The sequence below is a fragment of the Apodemus sylvaticus genome, chromosome 3 (assembly GCF_947179515.1).
Source record: "Apodemus sylvaticus chromosome 3, mApoSyl1.1, whole genome shotgun sequence".
Classification (NCBI taxonomy): domain Eukaryota; kingdom Metazoa; phylum Chordata; class Mammalia; order Rodentia; family Muridae; genus Apodemus; species Apodemus sylvaticus.
This window is the reverse complement of record NC_067474.1, coordinates 144080252-144103327: the sequence shown is the minus strand read 5'-3', so window position 1 is coordinate 144103327 and position 23076 is coordinate 144080252. Positions and strand designations below refer to the sequence as shown.

Here is a 23076-nt window from a genome sequence, read left to right as displayed (position 1 = left end):
TACGTGATTCTCAGTCTCAACAACCATTTTTAGAAATGTACCGAATGGGTGGTGGTGGCAGCGGCACACACTCTTCAATCCCAGCACTCGGAGGCAGAGGCAGGTGGATCTCTGTGAGTTCGAGGCCAGCCTGTTCTACAAATTGAGCAGTCAGGGTCACACAAAGAAATATCCGTTGGGCATTGGTGGCGCATGCCTCTTTCATCCCAGCACTTGGGAGGCAGAGGAAGGCGGATTTCTGAGTTCGAGGCCAGCCTGGTCTACAGAGTGAGCTCCAGGACAGCCAGGGGTACACAGAGAAACCCTGTCTCGAAACAAACAAACAAACAAACAAAAAACAAAACAACAAAAAACAAAAGAAGAAATACCCTGTCTCATCACAGATACACACACACACACACACACACACAGCAGGCAAAATTACTCTGCTCAGTGCTCTGAAGGAAGGGTCCAGGAAGAGAGGTATGGGGGCAGGGGCAGGAAGGCTTGCCTGAGTGGGGTGGCAATAGATTAGTGCAGCGGACCTGAGGAGAGAGGGGGCCTGAAACACACCCATCTGGGTAGAGCCAAAGGCACGGAGGACACAACAGGAAGGGCTACTGTGTCTGGAGAACCGACCTGGCAGAGCATGGAAGCAGCCTGGGTCTGGGGAGTGGGGCTAAATGTCACCCTGGAAACAGCAGTTCCCTAGTGTGGGGTCACCCCTCCCGGCTGACGCCACCCTTTCTCTGAGCTGAGCAGGAAGACAAAGCGCCCTCTCCCTGGCTGACTCAGTGGCCCTCCTGCCTCGAGGCTCCCGGGAAGGAAATGCTGATGAGAGCCAGTCTCACTGCTATGGCAACAGCAAGCACTTCTGCCGAAGCACCAGGTGGGGAATTCTGCCCAGCAACAGCCCTGGGAGTCAGGAACCAGCAGGCAAAGATGCAGAGAAGCCCCTCCACCCCGGGATCCCAAAGTAACAGCTCCAGCCCTGGCGGGGATCCCAGCGGACACCAACATCTGGACAGCCCTGAAAGGTGCAGACTGTAGGATACGATGCTCTGGGACATAGCCCTGTGGGATGCGTGAGAGAATGGAGGCTTGAAGGGATGAGGGAGCTAATCCCTTAGCAACCCTTCTTTTGCACGGCCCTTAGCCTCCACAGGCTGAAGGTTCATTGCACAGGTGTTAAGAGTCCTTAGCATTAAGGACTCGGTGATAAATAGACGGAGGGTGTGTCTCCCACACCCACAGCCACTTTCCCTGGTCATCTACCTGCCACAGGGTAGATGCCACAGGGTAGACTTCATTCCAGTCTGGCCCTGTAAAAAGTTACTTGGGGGTCTGTGGGCAGAGGTGTGAGATGGGGCTGTGCGGGAAGAGAAGGCAGTTCAGGGCAGCCCAAGGGGATATCCCACTGAGCCGGCTTGACAGATTTCCGCTTTGAACTTGAACATAATGACAGCGGCTAAGATTCTGCGCGCACTGCCGACGTCGGGCTTGGTGCCAAGCCCTTGCATACCCCATCTATCTCATTCAGCCTGCACAGCTACAAACCAAGGGTTGTCTTGTCACCCCACCCTTCAACAAAGGGCAGGCAGCAGGCAGGCTCTAGCCTGAGACCTCAGGGCTAAGCAAGACAATCTTCAGCAAGCCGGGTGGTGTGCCCAGAGCCCCAGCTCCTAACCAGATACCTACAGTCTGCCCCAGGCAGGCCTGGGGATTGATGAGAAGGGCCGGAGGAGCAAAAAGGACACAGTCCAGCCGCCTCTGGCAATCAGTTCCTGGCCCTGAGCCAGAATGCTGGGGCAGAGTCTATTTGGGGGTGGGGGAGCATCTAGCTATACAGGAGGCAAAAGGAGTAGGCAAGGAAGGACTGCTTCATAGAGCCTACTGTGTGCTAACACTGAGTACTACAGCTCCGGAGTGCCAAGAAGAGACAGTAACAGCCAACACCCTATACCATGTGTCTCCTGGCTCTAGAAAGCCTCGATCCATCTAACTGTCACAGACACAAGGGGCAGACTCAGATCTTTGCACCTTGGAAAACTGAAACACAAAGTCATCAGCTAGGGTCACAGGGCTCTGAGGATTTCCACCGGGTTCTCTGGCTGGAAGTCCCAGTTCTTACACACTCAATGACTGCCCTGTCAGCTGCTCCAGCATCTCTCCACGCAGGAAACCCTTCCTGGGTTCATAGGTGTCAGTGGGTTGGAGCCCTCTCTCCCAGCAATATCTGTGATCCTATGACTTCTTCAGCGAGACTTCCTGGCTGTGGACCACCTACCCTTCCCCATGAACCCTCCCAGAAGCACCAAGACCACAGAGTAAGGTTGAACAGCAGACTCTTGACCACAGTCGCCCAGAAGAGAGAAGCCAGCCACTTCCAGTATTCAGGGTATTGTCTGAAATTGTGCTCTTAACCAGGTCCTCAATAGAGATGGCAGAACTTTCTAGGACAGTCCTTAAGGGACCCCTGATGCCAGGGCCCTCGTCCTCCCCTGGAGTAATAAGGAAAGGAGACAGGCATTGGATCTTGTCCCCTTCTATGGGCCTGTGTGTGCTACGGGGATGCTGTCCGGGAATCGGGGACCCTTCTTGTATTCCAGGACCCTGTGCCTGGGAAAGTATTCAGCAGCCATGACTACAGGTTTCACCTCAGCAGCCTGGTGGTGGCAGTGGTGATGCATTAAGGCCAAGATTACTCTAGGCATTGTTTGCCAAGCCTTAGTTAAATGGAGTATTTTCTTGATTAGTGGTTTCTGGGGAAGGGCTTAGACCATTGTGGGCGGTGCCACCCTGGGCTGGTAGAGCTGGGTTCTATAAGGAAGCCAGGAAGCAGCACTTCTCTGTGCCCTCTGCATCAGCTCCTGCCTCCAGGTTCCTGCCTTGTTCGAGTTCCTGTCCTGACTTCCTTTGGTGATGAACAGTGGTGTGGAAGGACAAGCAGAATAAACCGTTTCCTCCTTGGGGTGTTTCTGGTCAAGGTGTTTAATCACAACCATAGTAACCCTAATTTGCAAGCAAGCAAACAATTTAAATGTTAAAAGTCAAAGCCACTGAATCAAAGAAACAAGAACCTAGGTGCGGGCTGGGTGTGGCTAATCAGCCCCTCCACTTGATGGACAAGGGACTGGATCAGACAGGCTGAACAAGGGCTGCCACTCACGGTGGGGGAGCAGGCCACTGCCCAGGGCAGTTGGGTGGTAGGGAGGGGCACACATGGGCCTCTCATCAAGCACGGGACCCCATGTCTCTCCACCCCTGCTATGCCCACACTTCCTGTTGGATGAGTCCAGGTTCCCAGGAGTTCAGCCTCAGACAGCTCCTCACTTCAGCGGAGGATGCCTGTCCCTGGTGGCCTGCCTTGGGGATGACAGCTTGTGGCAGCTTGGGGACCGCAGTCCACTCAGAAGGCTTACAGGGCTACTGACCAGCGGACAGGCTGTGACAGGCAGTGACAGGTTGAGCAGCTGGCAGTGCCTGAGGGTGACCAAGGCTCAGGGGGAACCAGTGCTTGCACCCTACCCCCAAGTCCAGTCCTTCCCTTAACGTCTGGGGCAAGACTAGCAACAGAGGCCTACACATTTATTTATATCTGAACATTTAAAAGTTACAAACAGCTGGGTATAATGGACCATGCCTGTGATCCAGGGACTCTGAAGGGTTAGGCCAGATGTTTGCTACAGGTGTGAGACCAGCCTCATACTAAGTTCCTGCCCAGCCTGGGTTACATAGCAAGACCTTTTTCTTAAAAAAAAAAAAAAATAAATAAAATAAAATAAAAAAAAGTTATGAATAAAGATAACAAACCTCTAAATAAAGTGTGTTCTGTTTTGTTTCTTGACTTAGTGGTGTGAAAGCCAGGCCCAGTTTCAGCTTCCCTGACTGTGGAGTCCTGTCCCAGGGGAAGGGGTATCTCTGGATATTAGGGAAAGGAAGTCTCAGGCAGTCTTGCCATTTCTGGGAAAAGCCTCATATACAGGGCCACTATCAGTAACAGCTGGACTTGCCCTATCCCCCTAGCAGCTGGCCTGCTTCTACTGGGCTCTGCTGTGGAGTGAGTAGGCTCTGCTCTAACTGCCAGGGGCATGGGCAGTGGAGGTCCCCTAGTAATGGCCAGGTCCCCTGTGAGGACTGTGGTGTCTTCCATGAGCAGATGACTGGAGACACTCAGCAGAGAGTCTCTGGTTACATGGGGGCAGTGCAGAGTTTAAAGAGCTTGGGACCCAGCATCAGGAATACCAGGTTCAAGTCCCAGCTCCACCCCCAGAACAGGTATGGCCCAGAGAACTGCTCTGTTTGGTCTAGCTTGCTCCTTGGTTGGAACAAGGAGTGAAGACAGCGTCCTGAAAAGGCCTGTGCTCTCCTTGCATACAGACTTCTCAGTTCCACGTTGACCTTCCGGGGCCTCTAAGAAGCCCTGTGGACCTTCATTCCCATTTCTTTTCCCTTCAAAATTGTACAAGTGCACCTGTGTGTGTGACATGGCACACATGTGGAAGTCAGGGGACAGTGTTGTAAAATCAGCTCTCTCACCACACCTTTAATTGGGTTCCAGGGACCTAACTATGGGGGTGGGGGGCACAGGGTGTGGTGGTGGTAGTAGAGGCAAGAATTCCTCGTAAGTATCTTTACCCCCTGAGCCATCTTGCCTACCCTTTGTTTTGTTTCTCGAGAGAGTCTCACAAAGGCCAGGCTGGCTTTGAACTCGCTGTGGATGACGCTGAGCTACTCTTGCCTTCCCCTCTTGAGGGCTAGAATCACCACCGATGCTAGGTTAAGTTTGCTCAGAACTTGCCGCCTGCCTAGCAAGCGCCTTCCTACCTAAGCTACATTCCCCATCCTGCATCCTCTGGTCCAGCACTCATAGTATCTCCACATTACCACTGGCACCTTTGAAGCCCAGCACCTGGCACAGAGTGTCACCAGCCAGTGTGTCACCAGCCAGTGTGTCACCAGCCAAATGATCCATGAAGCCCTTCACTCAAGTACCCTGTCATCGTCAAAGGCATTCAGCGGGTTACACTCAGTGCCAAGGCTCTGGGAAAGGATCCCAGTTAAACCTGGGGAAGAGGCAGGAACAGGGCGTCAAGGAGAAAGAGATGGATCTGGATCGGTTGGCCTAGCGGCGGAGGAGACAGCGAGCGAGCGAGCGAGCGAGAGAGCAACCCCAAAGGCGACGGACGACCTGGTGGTGAGATGAACATGGCTGAACCTGGGGACTGGGATATGGCGGGAAGTGGAGACTCGAGTCGAGGGCCGGTGAGATGGCTTAGTGTGACATGACACATGCTGCTGCTGGGATGGAATGACTGACAGCCCGAGTTAGATCCCCGAGACCCACGTGCTTGAAGAAGCAACCACCTTAAGTTGTCCTCTGGCCTCCATGGGCAAAGCCATGGCAAGCACACACGTGTGCGGACACACAAACACACCCCAGCATAAGTAGATGGACTGAAAGAAAGCTCAGTGGACCACACTCTAGACTGCTGATTCTGTTTGGTACCCGGACCACCAGCGCCAGCATTGCCACCTGGGAAATTATTAGAAGCACAAATGGAAGGGTCCCACTCCAGACCCACTAAACCAGGGGTGGGGTCTAGAAATACTTTCTTTTGATTCTTTGAGACAAGATCTCACTATGTAGCCCTGGCTAGCCTGGAACTCTATGTAGCCCAGGCTAGCCTTCTGGAGACTGTCCTGCCCTGTCTCCAGATGCTGGGATTACAGACATATACCACCACCCCACCTCTCAGAAATCTGCGAGATCTCTGGCCAATCCTGACGCTACTCAGGCTTGAGAAGGTAGCTTCAGGCTTCGCTGGAAGGCAGGAAGGCTGTAAGGGCCATGGCAGAAGGGGACAGGACCAACATGGTAGGTATCCCATTAAGATCCCCTGGCAGCTGTTGAAGACGCATCAGCTGGATCTGGGGTTGACAGTGAGGTGCAGGTAAACTGTAGAGGACCCACTTCTAGTTGGCTGGGACCACAGCCAGCTGCACAATGTAGTTTTTCTACTTGAAAGAGAGGCAAGTCATGGCAAGTCACAGTCCCTGCTGGACATAAGGCCTGTTGCCAGGGTGACTACCTGTCACTCAGAGAAAAGGGGCAGGGTCTCACAGGGAGGCCAGTGATGGGAAGCCGGTTGTCATGGCAATTTCCCCTAAGGTAGGTAAGGGAAAGGGAAGAAGTAAGACTAGTTGTCTCCAGGTCCCCCAACATAGCCCTCTGTTTGCAAAGGAAATCCACTAACTACCAGCCCCTGAGTACATGCAGTTCATCACCCCGGCTTTGTCCGTCTAGGTCCCAGGTGACTCCTTTCTCTCCCCACCAGGAAGCAACAACCGCTTGCTCTCCGACTGTGGGCTAAGGGAGCTATCTCGATGGCTACAACCTTGGTAGCCATGGTGACTTTCCCTCAAGAGGCCAGGGCCTCTCATCCTCTAGGTCTTGGCTTTTCTTTGCTGAGAATGCTGGGGTCGGGGCAGTGGCCAGTCTGGGGATGGCGACCCAAGCCAGAAGTGATGCACGGGGCTCTGGAAGTGGGACAGGGATGTACCAGTCCCAAGGAAAGGCACATTAAACCTGTTCAAGGCTCTCAGCAAGGAAGCTCGGGATGATGCGGGCCCAACCTCGGTCAGATTTTGTCATGTCATCACACCTGAGCCTCACATCTGTAAATCACAGTCAATGTCTACACAATGGTGCTATCACCCAAGGTTACCAGAAAACTGAGAAAACGAAGCTGGAGGGAGGCGTCCTGCCAGCCAGTTCTGCCTTTGTCCTCCTATTCCTCACAGAGTAGGCGCATGGAATCCTGGTGGCTTCTCGCTAGTGGGTCACCGTGTGTAGGTGACGAGCAGGTGAAATGTCCTCTAAGCCGAAATGTCTCATAAGCTGATCATGGTGCACAGTGTCTTTAGTTCCAGCACTGGGGTGGCAGAGACAGGCAGATCTGTGGGAGTTTGAAGCCACCTAGTTCATAACAAGTTCCAGGCCAGCCATCAGTCAGTAGTGAGACACTATCTGTGTGCTTTAGAGATGAGGTCTTGTGTAGCCCAGGATAGCCTTACACTTTCTACTTAGCTGAGGCTGGCATTTGCCTTGTGGACTTCCTGCTTCGACTTCCCAAGTGCTACCTCTGTTGGTTTTTGAGACAAGGTCTTACTATATGGCTTAGACTGGTCTCAACCTCTCCATCCTCCTGCCCCGGTCCCCAGAGATCTGGGATCATAGGCATACACCATCACACCCGGCTTATTATTAATATTAATCATCTGGCAGTGAATGGAGCCTTGGCTGGTAAATGGCTCCCTCCGGGTGATTTATAACCTTCTGCCGTCCTGGCAGTCCTCACCCGCTACGGCGTGCTAAGCGGGCTTGCGGGAAAGCAGGAGCCATGGGGCTGTTTAGCTTTCTTGCAATGTATGACTGGGGACCCCTGATAGGGTGAGCCCAAGAGCTCAGCACACAGACTGTTGGGAGACTCCTCAGAGGAGATGCGTGGCAATGCGGAGAGCCCTCCTCCCGAGCCCAGAGCAGCACTTGAGTACTTCTGAGCCTCTGAGAGCGGTCCTTGTCCCTGCTGAGGGTGTCCCCGCCTCTGTGGGTGAGCAGAAGCTGTGTGTGCACAGGCTGCAGAAGCTGGGGCAACAGGGAACTCCCAGGGCGGCCCCGCCCCGCTGGCGAGAGGAGTGGCTCTAATTACGTTCTAATTGCTTTCTTCCAGGCAGTTTCTTGGGAGCCAGGGAGTTCAGAGTTCATGAATAAATGAAGAAGGAGGAAGCAAAAAAGGATGTTTATTGATCCACAAATCTCTCCGTGCCAGAAACTGCCCCACAAATGCTTCGGTCCGCAGTCCTGTGCAGCTTGGCGTGTGTACAAACACGCACATAGACCCCGCTGACAGACTTTCTTACTCTGTAACAGACTGGTGGCTGTACCAGCAACCCCAGCACTCTGGAGGCTGAGGCTGGAGGATCTGGAGTTCAAGGTCATTTCATTTCAAACAACAGATCCTTCTCACCTTACAACAAACCGGAAGGGCTTAGGCGGACAAGTATCCCGAAGTTGCTTCCAGTCCCAGTTTCAGTGCTACCCCTAACTTACAAGGTAGTCTTGGGCAGACCGCAGACCACAAATCATCTCTAGGCTTTGGTTTTTCTGCTTAGCACCAGGGTGGAGTTTATAGCCACTCCAAAATAAGTAGGAAAAGAAAGAGAGAAAGAAAGAGAGAGAGAGAGAGAGAGAGAGAGAGAGAGAGAGAGAGAGAGAGAGAAAGGAAGGAAGAAAGGAAGAGAGAAAGAGAGAGAGGGAAAGGAAGGAAGGAAGGAAGGAAGGAAGGAAGGAAGGAAGGAAGGAAGGAAGGAAGGAAGGAAGGAAGGAAGAAAGGAAGGAAGGAAGGAAGAAACTCAGTTTTCCAAGTGTCAAATGGGGAGTTATAAATTTAGAACAGTCCTAAGCTTTGCCAGGTGGGCAACTGACCTTCCAACCAAGTGCTGCATTCTCTGGGGGAGTCTGGCAGGGTGCTCCAGAGAAATGGCACCTGGGTGGAGTGAGATACAAGGTTGCTGGATGTCTGCTCTGCCCCTGAGGGGCTGTGAGCCCTGGACAGGGTGCGTAGGCCTCTGGGTCTCATGCTGCTCCATCTACTAAGTGGGAATGACAAGGTGTGTGGAGAAGGTTCCAGAGCAGATAACCCTCATTCTGGCACCCAGCACCAGTTAGGATTGCCAACACCACCAGCACTAGGCAAGCAACAACTGCTGTCTGCTTTATTGACCAGGTCGCTAAGGGGTAGGGCTGGGAGTGTGGCTCTCAGGTAGAGCCAGGGTCTACTTCAACGGTCAGCACGAAAGAAAGAAAAAAAAACAAAACAAAACCAGAACAGAACACCTCATCCAAGTTACAAAGACTCAAGGCACTCTGAGCAACACCAGGAATTATGTGACCTACTTTGTCTAACCCATCTGTGTTCCTAGGAGTTAGCACACAGTAGGTGCTCACAGGTAATATTGTGAGTGGGGAGGAGGCTCTTTACCAGAGCGCTTGACCTGGGTTGGCTCACAACCACCTGTAACTCCAGTTCCAGGGGATTAAATACTTTCTCCTGGCTTCCTCTGGGTCCTGCATGCATGTGATGCCCCATATACTCAGGCAAGCTAACACACACACACACACACACACACACACACACACACACACACACACACACGTCCTGGGCCAGTGAAATGAAATGGCATAGAGAGACAAGGTGCTTGCAATGAAAAGTCTGGTGACCTGAGTTTGAACCCACATAGAAGTGGAAAAATGAAGAAACCAGTTCCATGGAGTTGTCCTCTGACCTCCATGCGAGCACTGTGGGATGTGTGTACCACATGTCACACACACACATGCAGTAACAAATAAATAATGTTTTCAATGATAGGAAAAGAGACAAAACCCAAAAGGAGAGCCAGGTGTGGACACCTGTAACCCCAGCACTCAGAAGGTGGGAGCAGGCGGGTCAGGAGTTCAAAGTCACGCTTGGCTACCAACCTCCAGGTTAGTCAGACTCCGAGAGACTCCATTTCAACAGAAACAAAGAGGCTCTGCGTCTAATGACCGAGGCAGGGTCATTAGATCCAGATAACTAGATCCAGTTTTTTTTTTTTTTCAGGGTCACGGCACAGTGCTGGGTCTGACGGACCAGAGCCACCTCCCCTCACGGGCAGCAGGGCCAGGCCAGGAGGGGATGGTGGGGGACCCTCAGCACACACTTACGAAAGGAAATCATTTAAACCCATCTTCACTTCTGCTAAGAGCCGCAGTGTAAGGGGCTGGAGAGATGACTCAGAGGTTAAGAGCACAGGCTGCTCTTCCAGAGGACTTGGTCCATTCCCAGCACCCACATGGTGGCTCACAACTGTAATTGGGGATCCAGGGGATCTGACTCCTCTTCTGGCCTCTGCAGACACCGCATGCACGTGGCACACACAGGTAACTCATGTCTTTGTTTTTGTTTAAGAAACCACAGTGTGAAATTCTGGCTTTGGGCACCAGTTAGACACAGCTCTGTGCTTCTGTCCATTCTTTAATCAATTAATTAATTTAATGTATATGAGTACACTGTAGCTATACTGATGGTTGTGAGCCATCATGTGGTTGCTGGGAATTTGAATTCGGGACCTCTGCTTGCTCCAGTCAGCCCCACTCACTCCGGCCCCGCTCACTCCAGCTTAAAGATTTATTTATTATTATATGTAAGTACACTGTAGCTGTCTTCAGATGCACCAGAAGAGGGTGTCAGATCTCATTACGGATGGTTATGAGCCACCATGTGGTTGCTGGGATTTGAACTCAGGACCTTCAGAAGAGCAGTCGGTGCTCTTAACCGCTGAGCCATCTCTCCAGCCCCTGCTTCTGTCCATTCTCAGAGTCCTGCTCTGGGCAAAGGTTAAGCTGCCATGTCGACATGGCCCTGGTGAAGCCCAAAGCCTTGGGCTTGGGTCGCAGCCCTGCTGTGCCTGGTGTGGCTGCAGGAGTCCTCGGATGCCAGCTGTCCATCATGCATGGGTAGGCCCCCGGGCTAGAGCAGTTAGCGCAGTTACAGCTCATGGTGTGTCCCGGATGCCTGGTAAACTTCTATGGAGAGACCGTGTGGTTCATTTCATACGTGGGGAAACAGAGCCTGAGAGGAGTAGGGGTTGTCTAAGTTCACAGGGCCAGATCATCCGAAAGCCCAGGACAGAAGGAGTGCCCAGTCCTTGGCCTCTCCATGACTCAAAGATGCCGGAACAGATTTGCACAGGATTGGATCATCCCGCTCATGGCTGGAGGACTCGAGGGGCTCAGGGTCACTCAGGATCTCCCGGGGGAGCCAATGTTGGCTTGTTCAGGGAGGAGTGTTGGGAGACAGGAAGGGTAGACCTATCCCATCCTGACCTGCCTAGCTAGCCCTTCTGCTTCCAAGGTGGCTGCAGAGGTCGTGGAAACCATCCAGGGGTCTGGGACCACACTACCATTTGTCAGCTTTGCAAGGTGGCGGCAGGCTTGTCTCCATGGCAACGGTGCAGTGTGAAGGCATCTCAGCATCATTAGGGAGCGCACTGCGTAGTATAAACAGAGGCTGCAGTAGATTACACGCCTGTTATGAGCAGTCTCGGGCTCCGAGCACTGGTAATTATGCCTAATTGTGCATTTAATTGTGTAATTGAAAACCCACATCTCTGGTTCAGGCTGGGGCTGCAGAAACTGTCCCCCTCCCCAAAGCAAAGGAGACTTAGGAGCTAACCTGACTTAGAGAAACTCAGGCTCCCTTTTCTCAGGCAAGGGGTAAAATGTCCACATTTCAGATTCCTGATTCCAGAGTCCAGAGTGCCACCATCCCCCAAAGTGAGGGAAGAAACAGGTTCAGGGCAGAGGGACCTAATGCACTTCTCACTATTTGTCACAGAATTTTATGCTCCTTGGTACTGTCCTCTCAAGACATCTGGTGGTTCCAGAAATCTGGGTCATCTTTAGATTTATTATATATCCAATATCCAATATATTTAAAATATATATCAGGCTGGGTGATGGTGGTGTACAACTTTAATCCCAGCATTCGGGAGTCAGAGGCAGGTGGATCTTTACACTTGAAACTAGCCTGGTATACAGAGTAAGTTCCAGGACAGCCAGGAATACATAGAGAAACCTTGTCTTGGAAAAACAAAACAACAACAACAACAACAACAAAGTATCTATCTATCTATCTATCTATCCATCCATCCATTCATCCATCCTCCAGGAAGTTACCCATCCTGCACACAAATTCTCGGGGTTTTTTTGTTTTGCTTTGTTTTTGGATTTGGTTTTTTTCGAGACAGGGTTTCTCTGTATAGCCCTGGCTGTCCTGGAGCTCACTCTGTAGACCAGGCTGGCCTTGAACTCAGAAATCTGCCTGCCTCTGCCTCCCAGAGTGCTGGGATTACAGGCGTGCGCCACCACCGCCCGGCCAGTGCACACAAATTCTCAATCACCGCTGTAGACAAGTTACTCACCAACTGATTACCGGCACCAACCCAGATGGCTTCTTTTGGGAAGGGCACAGGGTGAGGTTGAAGTAGAATCTATGTAGTCCAGGTTACCTTTGAACCCACAGTCAGTAGCCCAGGTTGCCCTTGAACCCACAGTCATCCATCCCAGCTGGGCTTCTGTTGAGTCTCCAAATACTTATGGAGTCCAATACCCTCTTCCAATTTCCCGTCTCATAGACTGAGACTCCAGGTCACAGCTGAGGGTGCACTCCATGAGCCAGCCCCACCTCGGTTTACACTCTTATTAAAGCCCTAAGACACATCAAGGAACAGCAAATCCACATGCTCAAACAGAACCATTGCTCCATGCTGCTCCTCCGCCATCAAGGAAGGGCACAGGCTTTTCCGCCCCCCCCCCCCCCCCCCCCCGGCATCTATCAGATTAGCAGAACCTTTTTGCCTCTGGTTGTCTTTGCTCAAAGGAGCTTCTTTATGACACAGAAGCAAGTTAAGATTACCTCAGTTTAGAACAGTACAGGAGGAAGCTCAGAGATAGTCTTGCCCTTCGCTACAAAAAGGCAGGACTGGAACTCATCTCAAGCCAGTGTTCCCCGAATCCACACCTGTACCCCTTACATCCACCAGCTTTTCTGAGACGCAGGACCAGGGCTTCTAAGCCCCTGGCTAACAACTCATACTGAACCTCTGTCTGTGTTCAGTCTCCCACCCTGCTGGTGGGAGTGAGTGTCCCCAGAGAGCAGGTGTGTACGGAGGCGCAATGTTCTCTATCAGTCTCTGAATAACACCCGTGGATCTCCAGGTCAGGGCAGGGGGAAGTCAGGTAGAAGGAAAGCGCTCATTGATGGATACGCCATGGCTTGGGACCTCCTCTTCCTCCTCCTTTTTAATAGGGTCTCATACAGCCCAGGCTGGCCTCAGACACAATCAAGGATAACCTAGGATTCTAATCCATCTACTTAACTTCCTGAAGTGTGCAAGGGCTACCACATTCAGTTTATATGGTGCTGGGACTGAACCTAAGGCTTCAAGCATGAAGGACAGGAGGCTTGGCAGCACATACCTTTCCCAGCTAACCCATTCCACTGGCCCCTTGTAAGAGATACCATTGGGCTGGAGAGATGGCTCAGCGGTTAAGAGCACTGACTGCTCTTCCAAAGGTCCTAAGTTCAGATCCCAGCAACCACATGGTGGCTCACAACCATCCGCCATAAGATCTGATGCTCTCTTCTGGTATGTCTGAAAACAGCTACAGTGTACTTACATATAGTAATAAATAAATCTTTAAAAAAAAAGGAAGAAATTTTTAAAAAAAAAGGAAAAAGAAATACTATTATTGGGCTGGAGAGATGGCTCAGTGGTTATGAGCACCGACTGCTCTTCCAGAGGTCCTGAGTTCAATTCCCAGCAACCATATGGTGGCTCACAACTACCTGTAACGGGATCTGATGCTCTCTTCTGGTGTGTCTGAAGACAGTTACAGTGTACTTATATACATGAAATAAAAAAATAAATCTTTTTTTTTAAAAAAGAACTATCATTATTGTAGGAGGTAGAGAAATGTCTCAGTGGTGAAGAGCACTGGTTGCTTTTCCAGAGGATGTGGATTTGACTCCCAGGGCCCACGTGGTGGCTCACAACTACCTTTAACTCCAGTTCCAGGGAACCTGAAGCCTTCTTCTGGCTTCTGTGAGTACCAAGCACACACATGGTTTACAGACATACACACAGGCAGGCAAGATACCAATACATACAAAAGTAATAATTATGTGTGTGTGTGTGTGTGTGTGTGTGTGTGTGTATTTACACTCATGCCCACACGTGATGGGACAGACATACGTGCCATGGAGGACAAATGACAGTCAGGACAACTTTGTGGAGTTATCTCTCTCTCTGCACCTTTATGTGGGTACTGGGGGTCTTTTACCAGCTGAGAAATCTTATTGGCCTCTTATTCTGTAGTTGTTTCATTTCTGCTTTGAAAGAGGGTCTCACCATGGAGGCCCGGAACTCACTCGGTAGACCAGGCTGACTATGCTACAGACTCACAGAGATCCTACCGCCTCTGTCTCCCAGAATGCAGAGATTAGAGACGTGTACCACTAAGCCCAGCTTTTCTTTGTGCTGACACAGGGTCTCATTAGTTAGCCCTGGCTGTCCTGGAACTCACCATGTAGACCTGGGCAGCCTTAAACTCAAGAGATCTTCTTGCTTCTGCCTCCCAAGTGCTGACATTAAAGGCAGGTGTCAACACACCTGGCTCTTGTATGTGTGGTGTGTATTTGTTTATTTTAAGACAGGATAAGACTCTATAGCCCAGGCTGGCCTGGAATTCACAATATGGAGCAGACTGGTTTAAAACTCTCAACAATCCTCCTGTCCCAGATAGGAGCATGCCTGTTTTTAGGCATGTTCTGTCACGTATCTACTATTTATGTAGTCGTGAATGAACCAGATATCTAACACAATGCCAGGCTCAGGGCAAACACCACATGGAAAGACAGGATTATTCCCCACCAAGTCCCGTATATTCCACGTCACAAAATCAACTCTTGGGGCATGGTGTGTGCCTGTAACACCAACATTTGGGACAGGGAAAGGAGAGGATCAGGGGCATGAGGCCAGCCTGGGATGCATGAGATTCTGTCTTAAAACCAACAAAAACCACCCTAGCACTCGGGAGGCAGAGGCAGGAGAATTTCTGTGAGTTTGGGGCTAGCCTGGTCTACTGAGTGAATTCCTAGACAGCCAAAGCTACACAGGAGAAATCCTGTCTTGGAAAAATCAAAAAACCAAACCAAACCAAAACAACAACAAACCCCACAAAAACCACAGAAAGAGGAGGCAGTGGAATGGGAGGGGGAGGGGAAGGCAGAGGAAGGGAGCTGGAGAGACCTTCCGTGGTTAAGAACACTTGCTATTCTCCCAGAGGACCTGAATTAGATTCCCAGCACCCACATGTGGTGTCTCCCAACATCTTGTAGCTCCAGCTGCAAGCAGAACTGACACCTGTGAGCAACCTGCACTCACTCACACACACAATTAAAAATAAAATCTTTTAAAAAGTAAGAGGGAGGAAGCTGGGCGGTGGTAATCCTAGCACTCTGGGAGGCAGAGGCAGGCGGATTTCTGAGTTCAAAGCCAGCCTGGTCTACAGAGTGAGTTCCAGGACAGCCAGGGCTACGCAGAGAAACCCTGTCTCGGAAAAAAAACAAATCCAAAAAAAAAAAAAAAAAAAGGTAAGAGGGAGGAACCGGAGCAGTGGCATGCACCTTTAATCCCAGCACTCTGTGAGCTCGAGGCCAGCCAGCTCCACAGAGCTAGTGCAGGACACCCAGGGATACATAGTCACAACCCCCCCCCCTCACAACTACCACTGAAAAAAAGGGAAAGAGAGGTGTCGAGGACTATGACAAACTTGGATAAACGTGGATCATTTATAGGAATGACCTTGATCAGTGAAACCTTTGATCTAGACAGATATGGAGCCAAGTTTCCCGTCCAAATAGCATCCAACGACTGTAGGGCGCACTTCCTCAGCCAGGTTTGAACCGGATACTGCCAACACTTCATGTCACCATGTCCCCAGACTGCCACGCTGTAGAGTACTGCTCTAACTATGTTCTAGGCGAGAGGGTGGCAGCAACACTTGCCCGATGGTGACTCCCACCATTCACTGCTGACGAAGCCAATCTCCTACCCACCCTGCGAAGGGCCTCAGTTTGTCCATCTGCTCAAGGGAGGACACCTCCCAGCTTCTTCACTCTGTCTGCAGGGGACTAAAGAACAGAAGTGGCCCGCACAATTTCACACTCCTAACTCTAAAGCCAGCTCAAGGACCTCAGGTCTCAGGCAAAGAGTCAGATCCTTAGAAGGAGGCGAGAGCTTACAGCTGCTGCGGAGGAGGAGCACAGGCCCCTAGAGCCACCTCCCTCCATCCCTGCCATCACTACCGCTAATAACGACATCCATCAGCCGGACCACGTTTCACGCCATTACTCCCGCTCAGCTGGAAGCCGAGTTATTTCCCCCTCACCCACCCAGCACCTTCTGGAAGGCAAATAGCTTTCTGGAAGGGGGCAGGGAAAGGATGATTCCAATATTTTCCTGAGTACCTACTATGTGTCTGGCACTTGGCAATAATAGCCTTTCTACCACTCTGTGAGGTGAGGGGAGGAGACTTAGAAGCTGGAGCCCCTGGAGAATGCATCAGTCCAAGGTCACACAGGGTTGGGACAAGAACCACCACAGTCGGAAGCTGCTGCTAGTGCATACTGGGGGCGCTACGCTGGAGACCATGAACACCTCATTTGAGATGAGGAAACCGAACCCTGGAACTGTAAACGTCGTGAGCTTTTTCCAAGAGGCAGAAGAGGGCTGGCACTCAAGTTCTGTCACTCGCTGAGTGACCCTGGGCAAACCTCCTCACCCCTGGACACCTCAATCTCCTTATCTGGAAAAGGGGATAATAAAACCATCTGTCCCGCGGCGCGGAATTACGATAATGCGAAGGGTAGAGGCAGGAAAATGGCTAGCGTTTATTGATCGTTTAACATGTACCAGGCACTCTGCCAAGCACTTTACATATGTAAGCTCATTTGCTTAAATGAGGTAATGCATACGAAGTGGTTAGCACAGGCCTCCTGAAACGGGAACCATCATGATGATGATGAAGAAACCCAAGATGAGTCCCCGGGGGTGACCGTCCCCGGCTCATCCCCTTACCGGAAGAACAGAGTGGCCGTGGGAGCTCGGGGAAGGCGGTGGGTAGGGAGAGGAAATATGCAAATGAGTGAGAACCCCGGAGTGAACTGTATTAATAAGGTCAGTGCGCTACAGTAATTAGAACCCGGGAAAGCAAAGGTCCTGGGAGGTTCTGAGAACAGAAGGGAACTACAAAACCTTCACACCTGCCCAGATGTCCTCTCGGATCCCTGTCAGGCAGAGCTGGGAACCCAGGAGTCAGGCTTCAAGTTCTTCTCACCTCACAGAAGGGGAAAACGCAAATAGTAAACAAAACAGGACACACAGCGGAGGGAGATGCACAGACGTACAGACTTCAAGGTCAGAGCAGGGCTAGAACCCAATCTTTCTGCCCCTCAGCTCACAGTCCCAGTACCTGCCACTTCTTGCAAAAGGCACAGGACCTCAGCAATGATTGAGTTAAGTGTTCCAATGTAGCAGCCCCTATAATAACCGTAAGAATCAGGGAGCTAGGAGGCCAGGAGACAGCTCGGAACATACAGTGCTGGTTAACCACAAAACATAAGGACCGGATTTTAACCCTCAGCACCCACATAAAAAAAAAGATCTGGGGCTGGAGAGATGGCTCGTGGTTAAGAACACTGACTGCTCTTCCAGAGGTCCTGAGTTCAACTCCCAGCAATCACATGATGGCTCACAACCATCTGTAATGGGATCTGATGCCCTCTTCTGGGGTGTCTGAAGACAGCTACAGTGTGCTCATATACATTAAATAAATAAATAAATAAATAAATCTTAAAAGAAAGCAAGCAAGCAAGAAAGCAAGCAGGCAAGAAAGAAAAGTATCTGTGTGTGAGGCAGGGACAGGGGATTTCTGGGACTGGCTGGCCCACAAGGTTAACAATGAGGTGAGATCTAGGGTCAATGAGAGACACCATGAGGTAGAAAATGTGGGAGGGGTTGAGGGGCACTGAATTAACAACTGGTCTTCTCCATAGTTCACACACATGTGCACTCTTCTGCACACATCCTCATGCACATGCATGTGTGCATGCACATGTGCATGTGGGCGTACACACACACACACACACGCACAGAGGAATCATTTGTAATAGACAACAAAGCTGTGCTTTGGAAAAGGGAAGTAGCAGATTGGTGTGGTGGCGCACACCTGTAAACCCAGCACTCTGGAGGCAGAGGCAGGGGCATCTCCTGAGTTGGAGGCCAGTCTGGTCCAGGATGGCCAGGGCTATACAGAGTAACCCTGTGTCAAAAACAAAAACAAAAACCCCAACCACAGGCCAACAGGATGGCTGAAGGCCTGAGGGAGCTTTTAGCCACTTGAGTTAGATCCCTGGGACCCACGAGGGGGAGGGGAGAAGCAGCTCCTTTGACTCCCACATGCGTGCCATGCCGTGGCATCTGCACACACATACACACTAAATAAACTAAAATAAGAAGCAATAACAATGACAAACAAGAGAGGGAGTTGGGGACCCTTATCTGAGATCACGCAGCAGCCAGGAAGTGACTAGGCGAGAGTGGGATCTGGAACTCAGGTGGCTCTGTTCAAACTCCAGAGCCTCAGTTATCCCCCTGCACTGTCCACCCCAACGGCACAGTCCCGATCTGCTTCCTCTCAGGCTCCATCCCCGTCTTCTACCCTTTTGCCCAGTATGGAAGGGTTTGCAACTGGCTCGCTTCCTCACAATGCCTAAACTCCGTCAAGAAAGGGAAACAATTCTTTCACTTAACCTTTTCAGCTGAAAAATATCTAACGGCCTCTTTAATACCTCCGTCCTTTGGATAAGAAAGCTGAGTCTCCTTCTCCCCTCAGGCTGGCACATTCACCATCCTAAGAGCACATTCTGGAAGCTGCCAGGCAGCAGGGGCTCTAGGGGGTTAGTGAGTGACAGCTGGAAGGACCCTCTCTGCCATCAGCTCAGACAGAACAACAGAACCAAGAGACCAATTTTCAAGTCTCACTCCCCCCTCCAGTCCCCAGCCCTTCCTAAATTGTCTCATGTAGCTCGCACAAGCTGCCCAAGTCACCCAGGCAAGGCATGGAATCCCACCCAGGTCCTATCTCTGTGCTGGTGGAAGAGCTGCCGTTGATTGGCTGGGAACACTTGGAGCCGGGAGATCCCCTGTCCCACTTCTGCTTCCCAAGATGGGTGAGCACCTCCCTATGGGTGAGCACCTCCCTATGGGTGAGCACCTCCCTATGGGTGAGCACCTCCCTTTGGGTGAGCACCTCCTTATGGGTGAGCACCTCTCTAAGGGTGAGCACCTCCCTATGGGTGAGCACCTCCCTATGGGTGAGCACCTCCTTATGGGTGAGCACCTCTCTAAGGGTGAGCACCTCCCTATGGGTGAGCACCTCCCTTTGGGTGAGCACCTCCCTATGGGTGAGCACCTCCCTTTGGGTGAGCACCTCCCTATGGGTGAGCACCTCCCTTTGGGTGAGCACCTCCCTATGGGTGAGCACCTCCCTAAGAGTGAGCACCTCCCTATGGGTGAGCACCTCCCTTTGGGTGAGCACCTCCCTATGGCCCCCGTGTACCAAGGCCAGAGCTTCTTAGGCTATAGTTAAGGCAACAGAGGAGGCTGGTCCCATGTCTGAATCTCAGTTCCTGGATCCCTCTGAGTAAGTTATATCACTGGGTCAAAATGAAGGTTAAATGAGTTAACACACAGAAAAGCATTCCCAAGAGTAGCTGGCACCCAGTGAATTAGTAACAGCACTCAACAGCACTCGAGAGTGAACAAGGAACAAACTGCTCACAGGCACAGAGAGGAAACTCAACACTCTCCACTCTGAGCGCTTATTTACTTCATAGCATATACCCTTCTTTCTTACATAAAAAAAAAAAAATAGTTTAAGATTAATCCCAGCATTCGGGAGGCAGAGGCAGGTAAAGGTCTGTGAGTTCGAAGCCAGCCAGGTCTACAGAGTGAATTTCAGGATAGCCAGGGCTACACAATAAGAGACCCTGTCTTGAAACAAAACAAAACAAACAATGCAGTTTAAAACTTAAGCTAGATATATCCTGTAATTCCAGCCTCACTTGGGGGGGGAAGGGGGGTTGGCTGAGGCAGGGGGATGGCTGAAGGTTCAAGACCAGCCTGGGCAGAAGAATTAGAACATGTCTCAAACAAACAAAAACAATAAACACAACAAACAAACATAAACAGGAAGACATCCTTGGGGCTGGAGAGGTGGCTCAGCAGTTAGGAAGGTTTGAGTCTCAGCACACGCCACCTGTATCCCCAGCTGCAGTGGGCCCGATGGCTTCTTCAGGATGCCGTGGGCACCTGCACTCACACATGTAGACATGGATGCACAAAATTTAAAAAAAAAAAAAATCTTTTTTTTTTTAATGAAAGAAAAGGTATTCTCTTAAAAAAAAAAAAGCTTAGAAGATTTCTTAGCATTTTATGGTCCTGAAAATAGATAAAGAAGAATATTTCTACTGGAGCCCAGATCTGCCAAATAACCGGTTCTGCATTTAGTTTACAAATATTAATGAGGTGTCAAGCGCTGTCCAGCTGCTGGGGATTTAGCAGGAACAAAATGAGCTGTCTCTGCCCTTTTAAAGGAGTTTTCATCCTACCTGGTGGTGATTAAACCCCTCTACTGTCCTTGAAAATGACGCCTGACAGAACAGGTGGCCATGTAAAGGGGAAATCACCAGGCAGGACACCAACCGTGAGGAGAGGAGGTTCTAGCCTGGCCCATGAGAACAATGCTCTGGATAGCAGGCGTGGGGCGGGCGACTCAAGGAAAGGCGAGAGGACAGAGGCCACCTACACGCCCCACTCAGAGCTTCCCCACCACCCACTGCACCTGTCGGGAGGAGCAGTCGGCAGGTGCAGGCCAGAAGGCAGATCCAGACCACGGGACCCACAGGAATGAGGCCCAGGCGCCCCAGGCTCCTCCACAGACCTGATGCTATCAGCAGTTGCTACACAACACTGTTTTGAGAAGAAGCAAAGCCTTGTTGGACCACAGTTTCAGGGAGGTAGGAGACCCCTGTCTCTCTTCTATCACCCTCCCAATACAGGACCTCAGTTACTCTTAGCCTCCGGATTCACTCTGTTGCCCTCCAGTCAAAGACTTCATTTCCCCCACAAACGGGGGCCAGCACAGAGCTCCCAGACGCTCTAATTCTTCCTTCCCAGGACACTCAAGGGTCCTCATCCAATGGGACCAGGGAACTCTTTACCTGACCCCACCCCACCCCACCCGCTGTCGATAGAACAGATGGCTCATGGGACGCTGGAGGACTTGGTGGCCAGACTAAAGCCACAGAGTAGGTCCGGTGCCTACCAGGTCAGGCTGGCCCACGATTCATCAATCCCTGGTTACCCTCCTCAAGGAGGTAGCTCTCCATCCCAGGCCACCCAGTCAGGAGGGTGCTGGGAGGCAGGAAAACAGCACAAAGGACGGCTGAGGGGTCTCAAAGAGTCTGAGGTCCCACCACCCAAACAGGAAGCAGAAATGGCCAGAGACCTAAAAACATTCCAGAGACGTACACAGGAGCAGAAAGAGACTTTGTGAGAAACGCTCACAGGGGCGGAGCCCAGAGGGATGAGGTACCCACGGAACCAGCGATCTGGAGGGGAACATACGGACAGGGACCTCTCCGAGTGCACAGACCAGCCTCGGACACACCCCCAGCCCCAAGGGAGCCACAGTCCCGGGGCGCAGCCCCCATCCGGAGCCCACGCACACAGTGCGAACGGACGCGTGCAGCCCGGGAGCGTTGGACCGTGCGCGCGAGCGCGGGGCTGAGGCGAGAAGCGCACACAAAGGGACAAGCCGGCCCGCGCGGGGCAGGCTCCTCCCGGCCACCCCGCACCCCGGGTGGCGCCCACGCACCGTCGCTGACCCACCCCGCTCCGCGCGGCTCACCAGCTGCAGGCAGCAGAAGGCGACCAGCGTACAGCGACCGCTGCACTTGCCCATGGCTCCTCCTCGCGCCGCGCGGGGCCGCGTCGTCCCGATGGCGCCCCGGGGCGGCGGGGCCGGCGACTAGGGCCGGGTCCCCAGAGCCGCGGCCGGCCGCCCGCACCCCGAGTGCATGGTGCGCCCGGTCCGCGCGGGCTCCGCCGCGCCTCCTTTGTCTGCGGCCCGCCGTCGGCACACCTCCCGCCCGCGGCGCCGGCCAGCGCGCAGTGGCCCCCGCAGGCACCGAGCGCGGCGCGGTGCAGCACTGCCCAGCTGGGGCAGCCGCCCGGGCGCTCCGCAGCCGCCGCTTCCCGGCCCACCACGTGGCTCGGCCGCCACCCTGGAGGGAGGCGAGGGAGGGGCGGAAGAGCGAGGGGGCGGGGGAGGGGAGGGGCGTGGAGCGAAGTGGAAGAGTGTGGGTCCTGCGCGCTGGCAGCTCTGGGTCGCGTCCAGACCTCAGTTCCCTAGCTGTGTCACCTTGGGCAGATCACATTACCTCTCTGGACCACCCACTCCCCTGGAGGCCTCAGGAACAAAGTAGGAAAAAAGTCCCCTGAAGGCAGTCCTGTAAACAGAGCGGTAGCCCTTAGCTTGGCCTGCTGAGGGAGTTGGAGCCACCCTGCCTGGAGAGCCCTGGAGTTCCAACTTTGCCCTTTCTTTTATTTGGGTTCTCAGCCCAGCTCGCCAGCCCTCCTGGTTTCCCGGCCACATTTTCTTCTTTCTTTCTCCTGATCTATCTTGGGTTTCTGGAAGCCAGAGTGCGCTTGAAGTCCCATGACTCTTCATAGCTCAGGGACTGGACAAGTCTGGCCTCCAGGTTGGCTTCTCAGAGATCCTCCTGCTTCAGCCTCCCAAGTCCCAGATAATGCGTTTTAAAACACGCAAGACAAGTGGGCATAAAAGCCCTGGATTTGATCTCTAGTACTGTCAACAGTGACAAAACAAAAGGCCTCCCAGGTTAATCCCAGAGTCAACCATTGCTCAGAACACCTCCCCCACACTAGAATCAGAGGAAGCAAGCGACTGGGATAACAGTGGGGATTCTTAGCCACTGTCAGGGAATGGCAGTTGTGTCCAGCCAGTTTCACCAGCTCTGCTTCCTGGAGTCTGTCCAGGAAGTCCCGAAAACAATACACAGAGCATAACTTTATGCGGGGACTGGGCCCCAGCTTTTAGCAAAGTCTCCAAAGAGTCCTGTTTCCAACTAAAGAAGAGCCAATCCAGTGCGATCCAGCCCAAGTAGACTGGCTCCCCACGGGATCCCCTGGAGCTTTGAGGTGAGCCCAGGTCAGTCCCCCCTTCCATGTTGACAGTGTGCTCGGACTCTTATGAACATTTAGTCAGCCACCACGGACCCAAGCCCTGGACACAAGCCTTCTCCTTCCTTTCAGTGGCTGGGTTCTGCTTGGCTCTGACCAGCTCTG

The 23076-nt window shown here is 52.2% G+C and overlaps 1 protein-coding gene across 1 annotated transcript in view; it reads right to left on the bottom strand.

The window, feature by feature from the left end:
* The window catches only part of Nkain1 (sodium/potassium transporting ATPase interacting 1), a 46189-nt gene extending 24453 nt beyond the window's left edge, over positions 1-21736 (bottom strand). The window contains exon 1 of the mRNA XM_052177516.1: positions 21617-21736. Within this exon, the coding sequence (XP_052033476.1) occupies positions 21617-21670 (54 nt within the window). The 5' untranslated portion in view covers positions 21671-21736. The remainder of the gene's footprint in view (positions 1-21616) is intronic.
* Positions 21737-23076: the final 1340 nt, after the last annotated feature.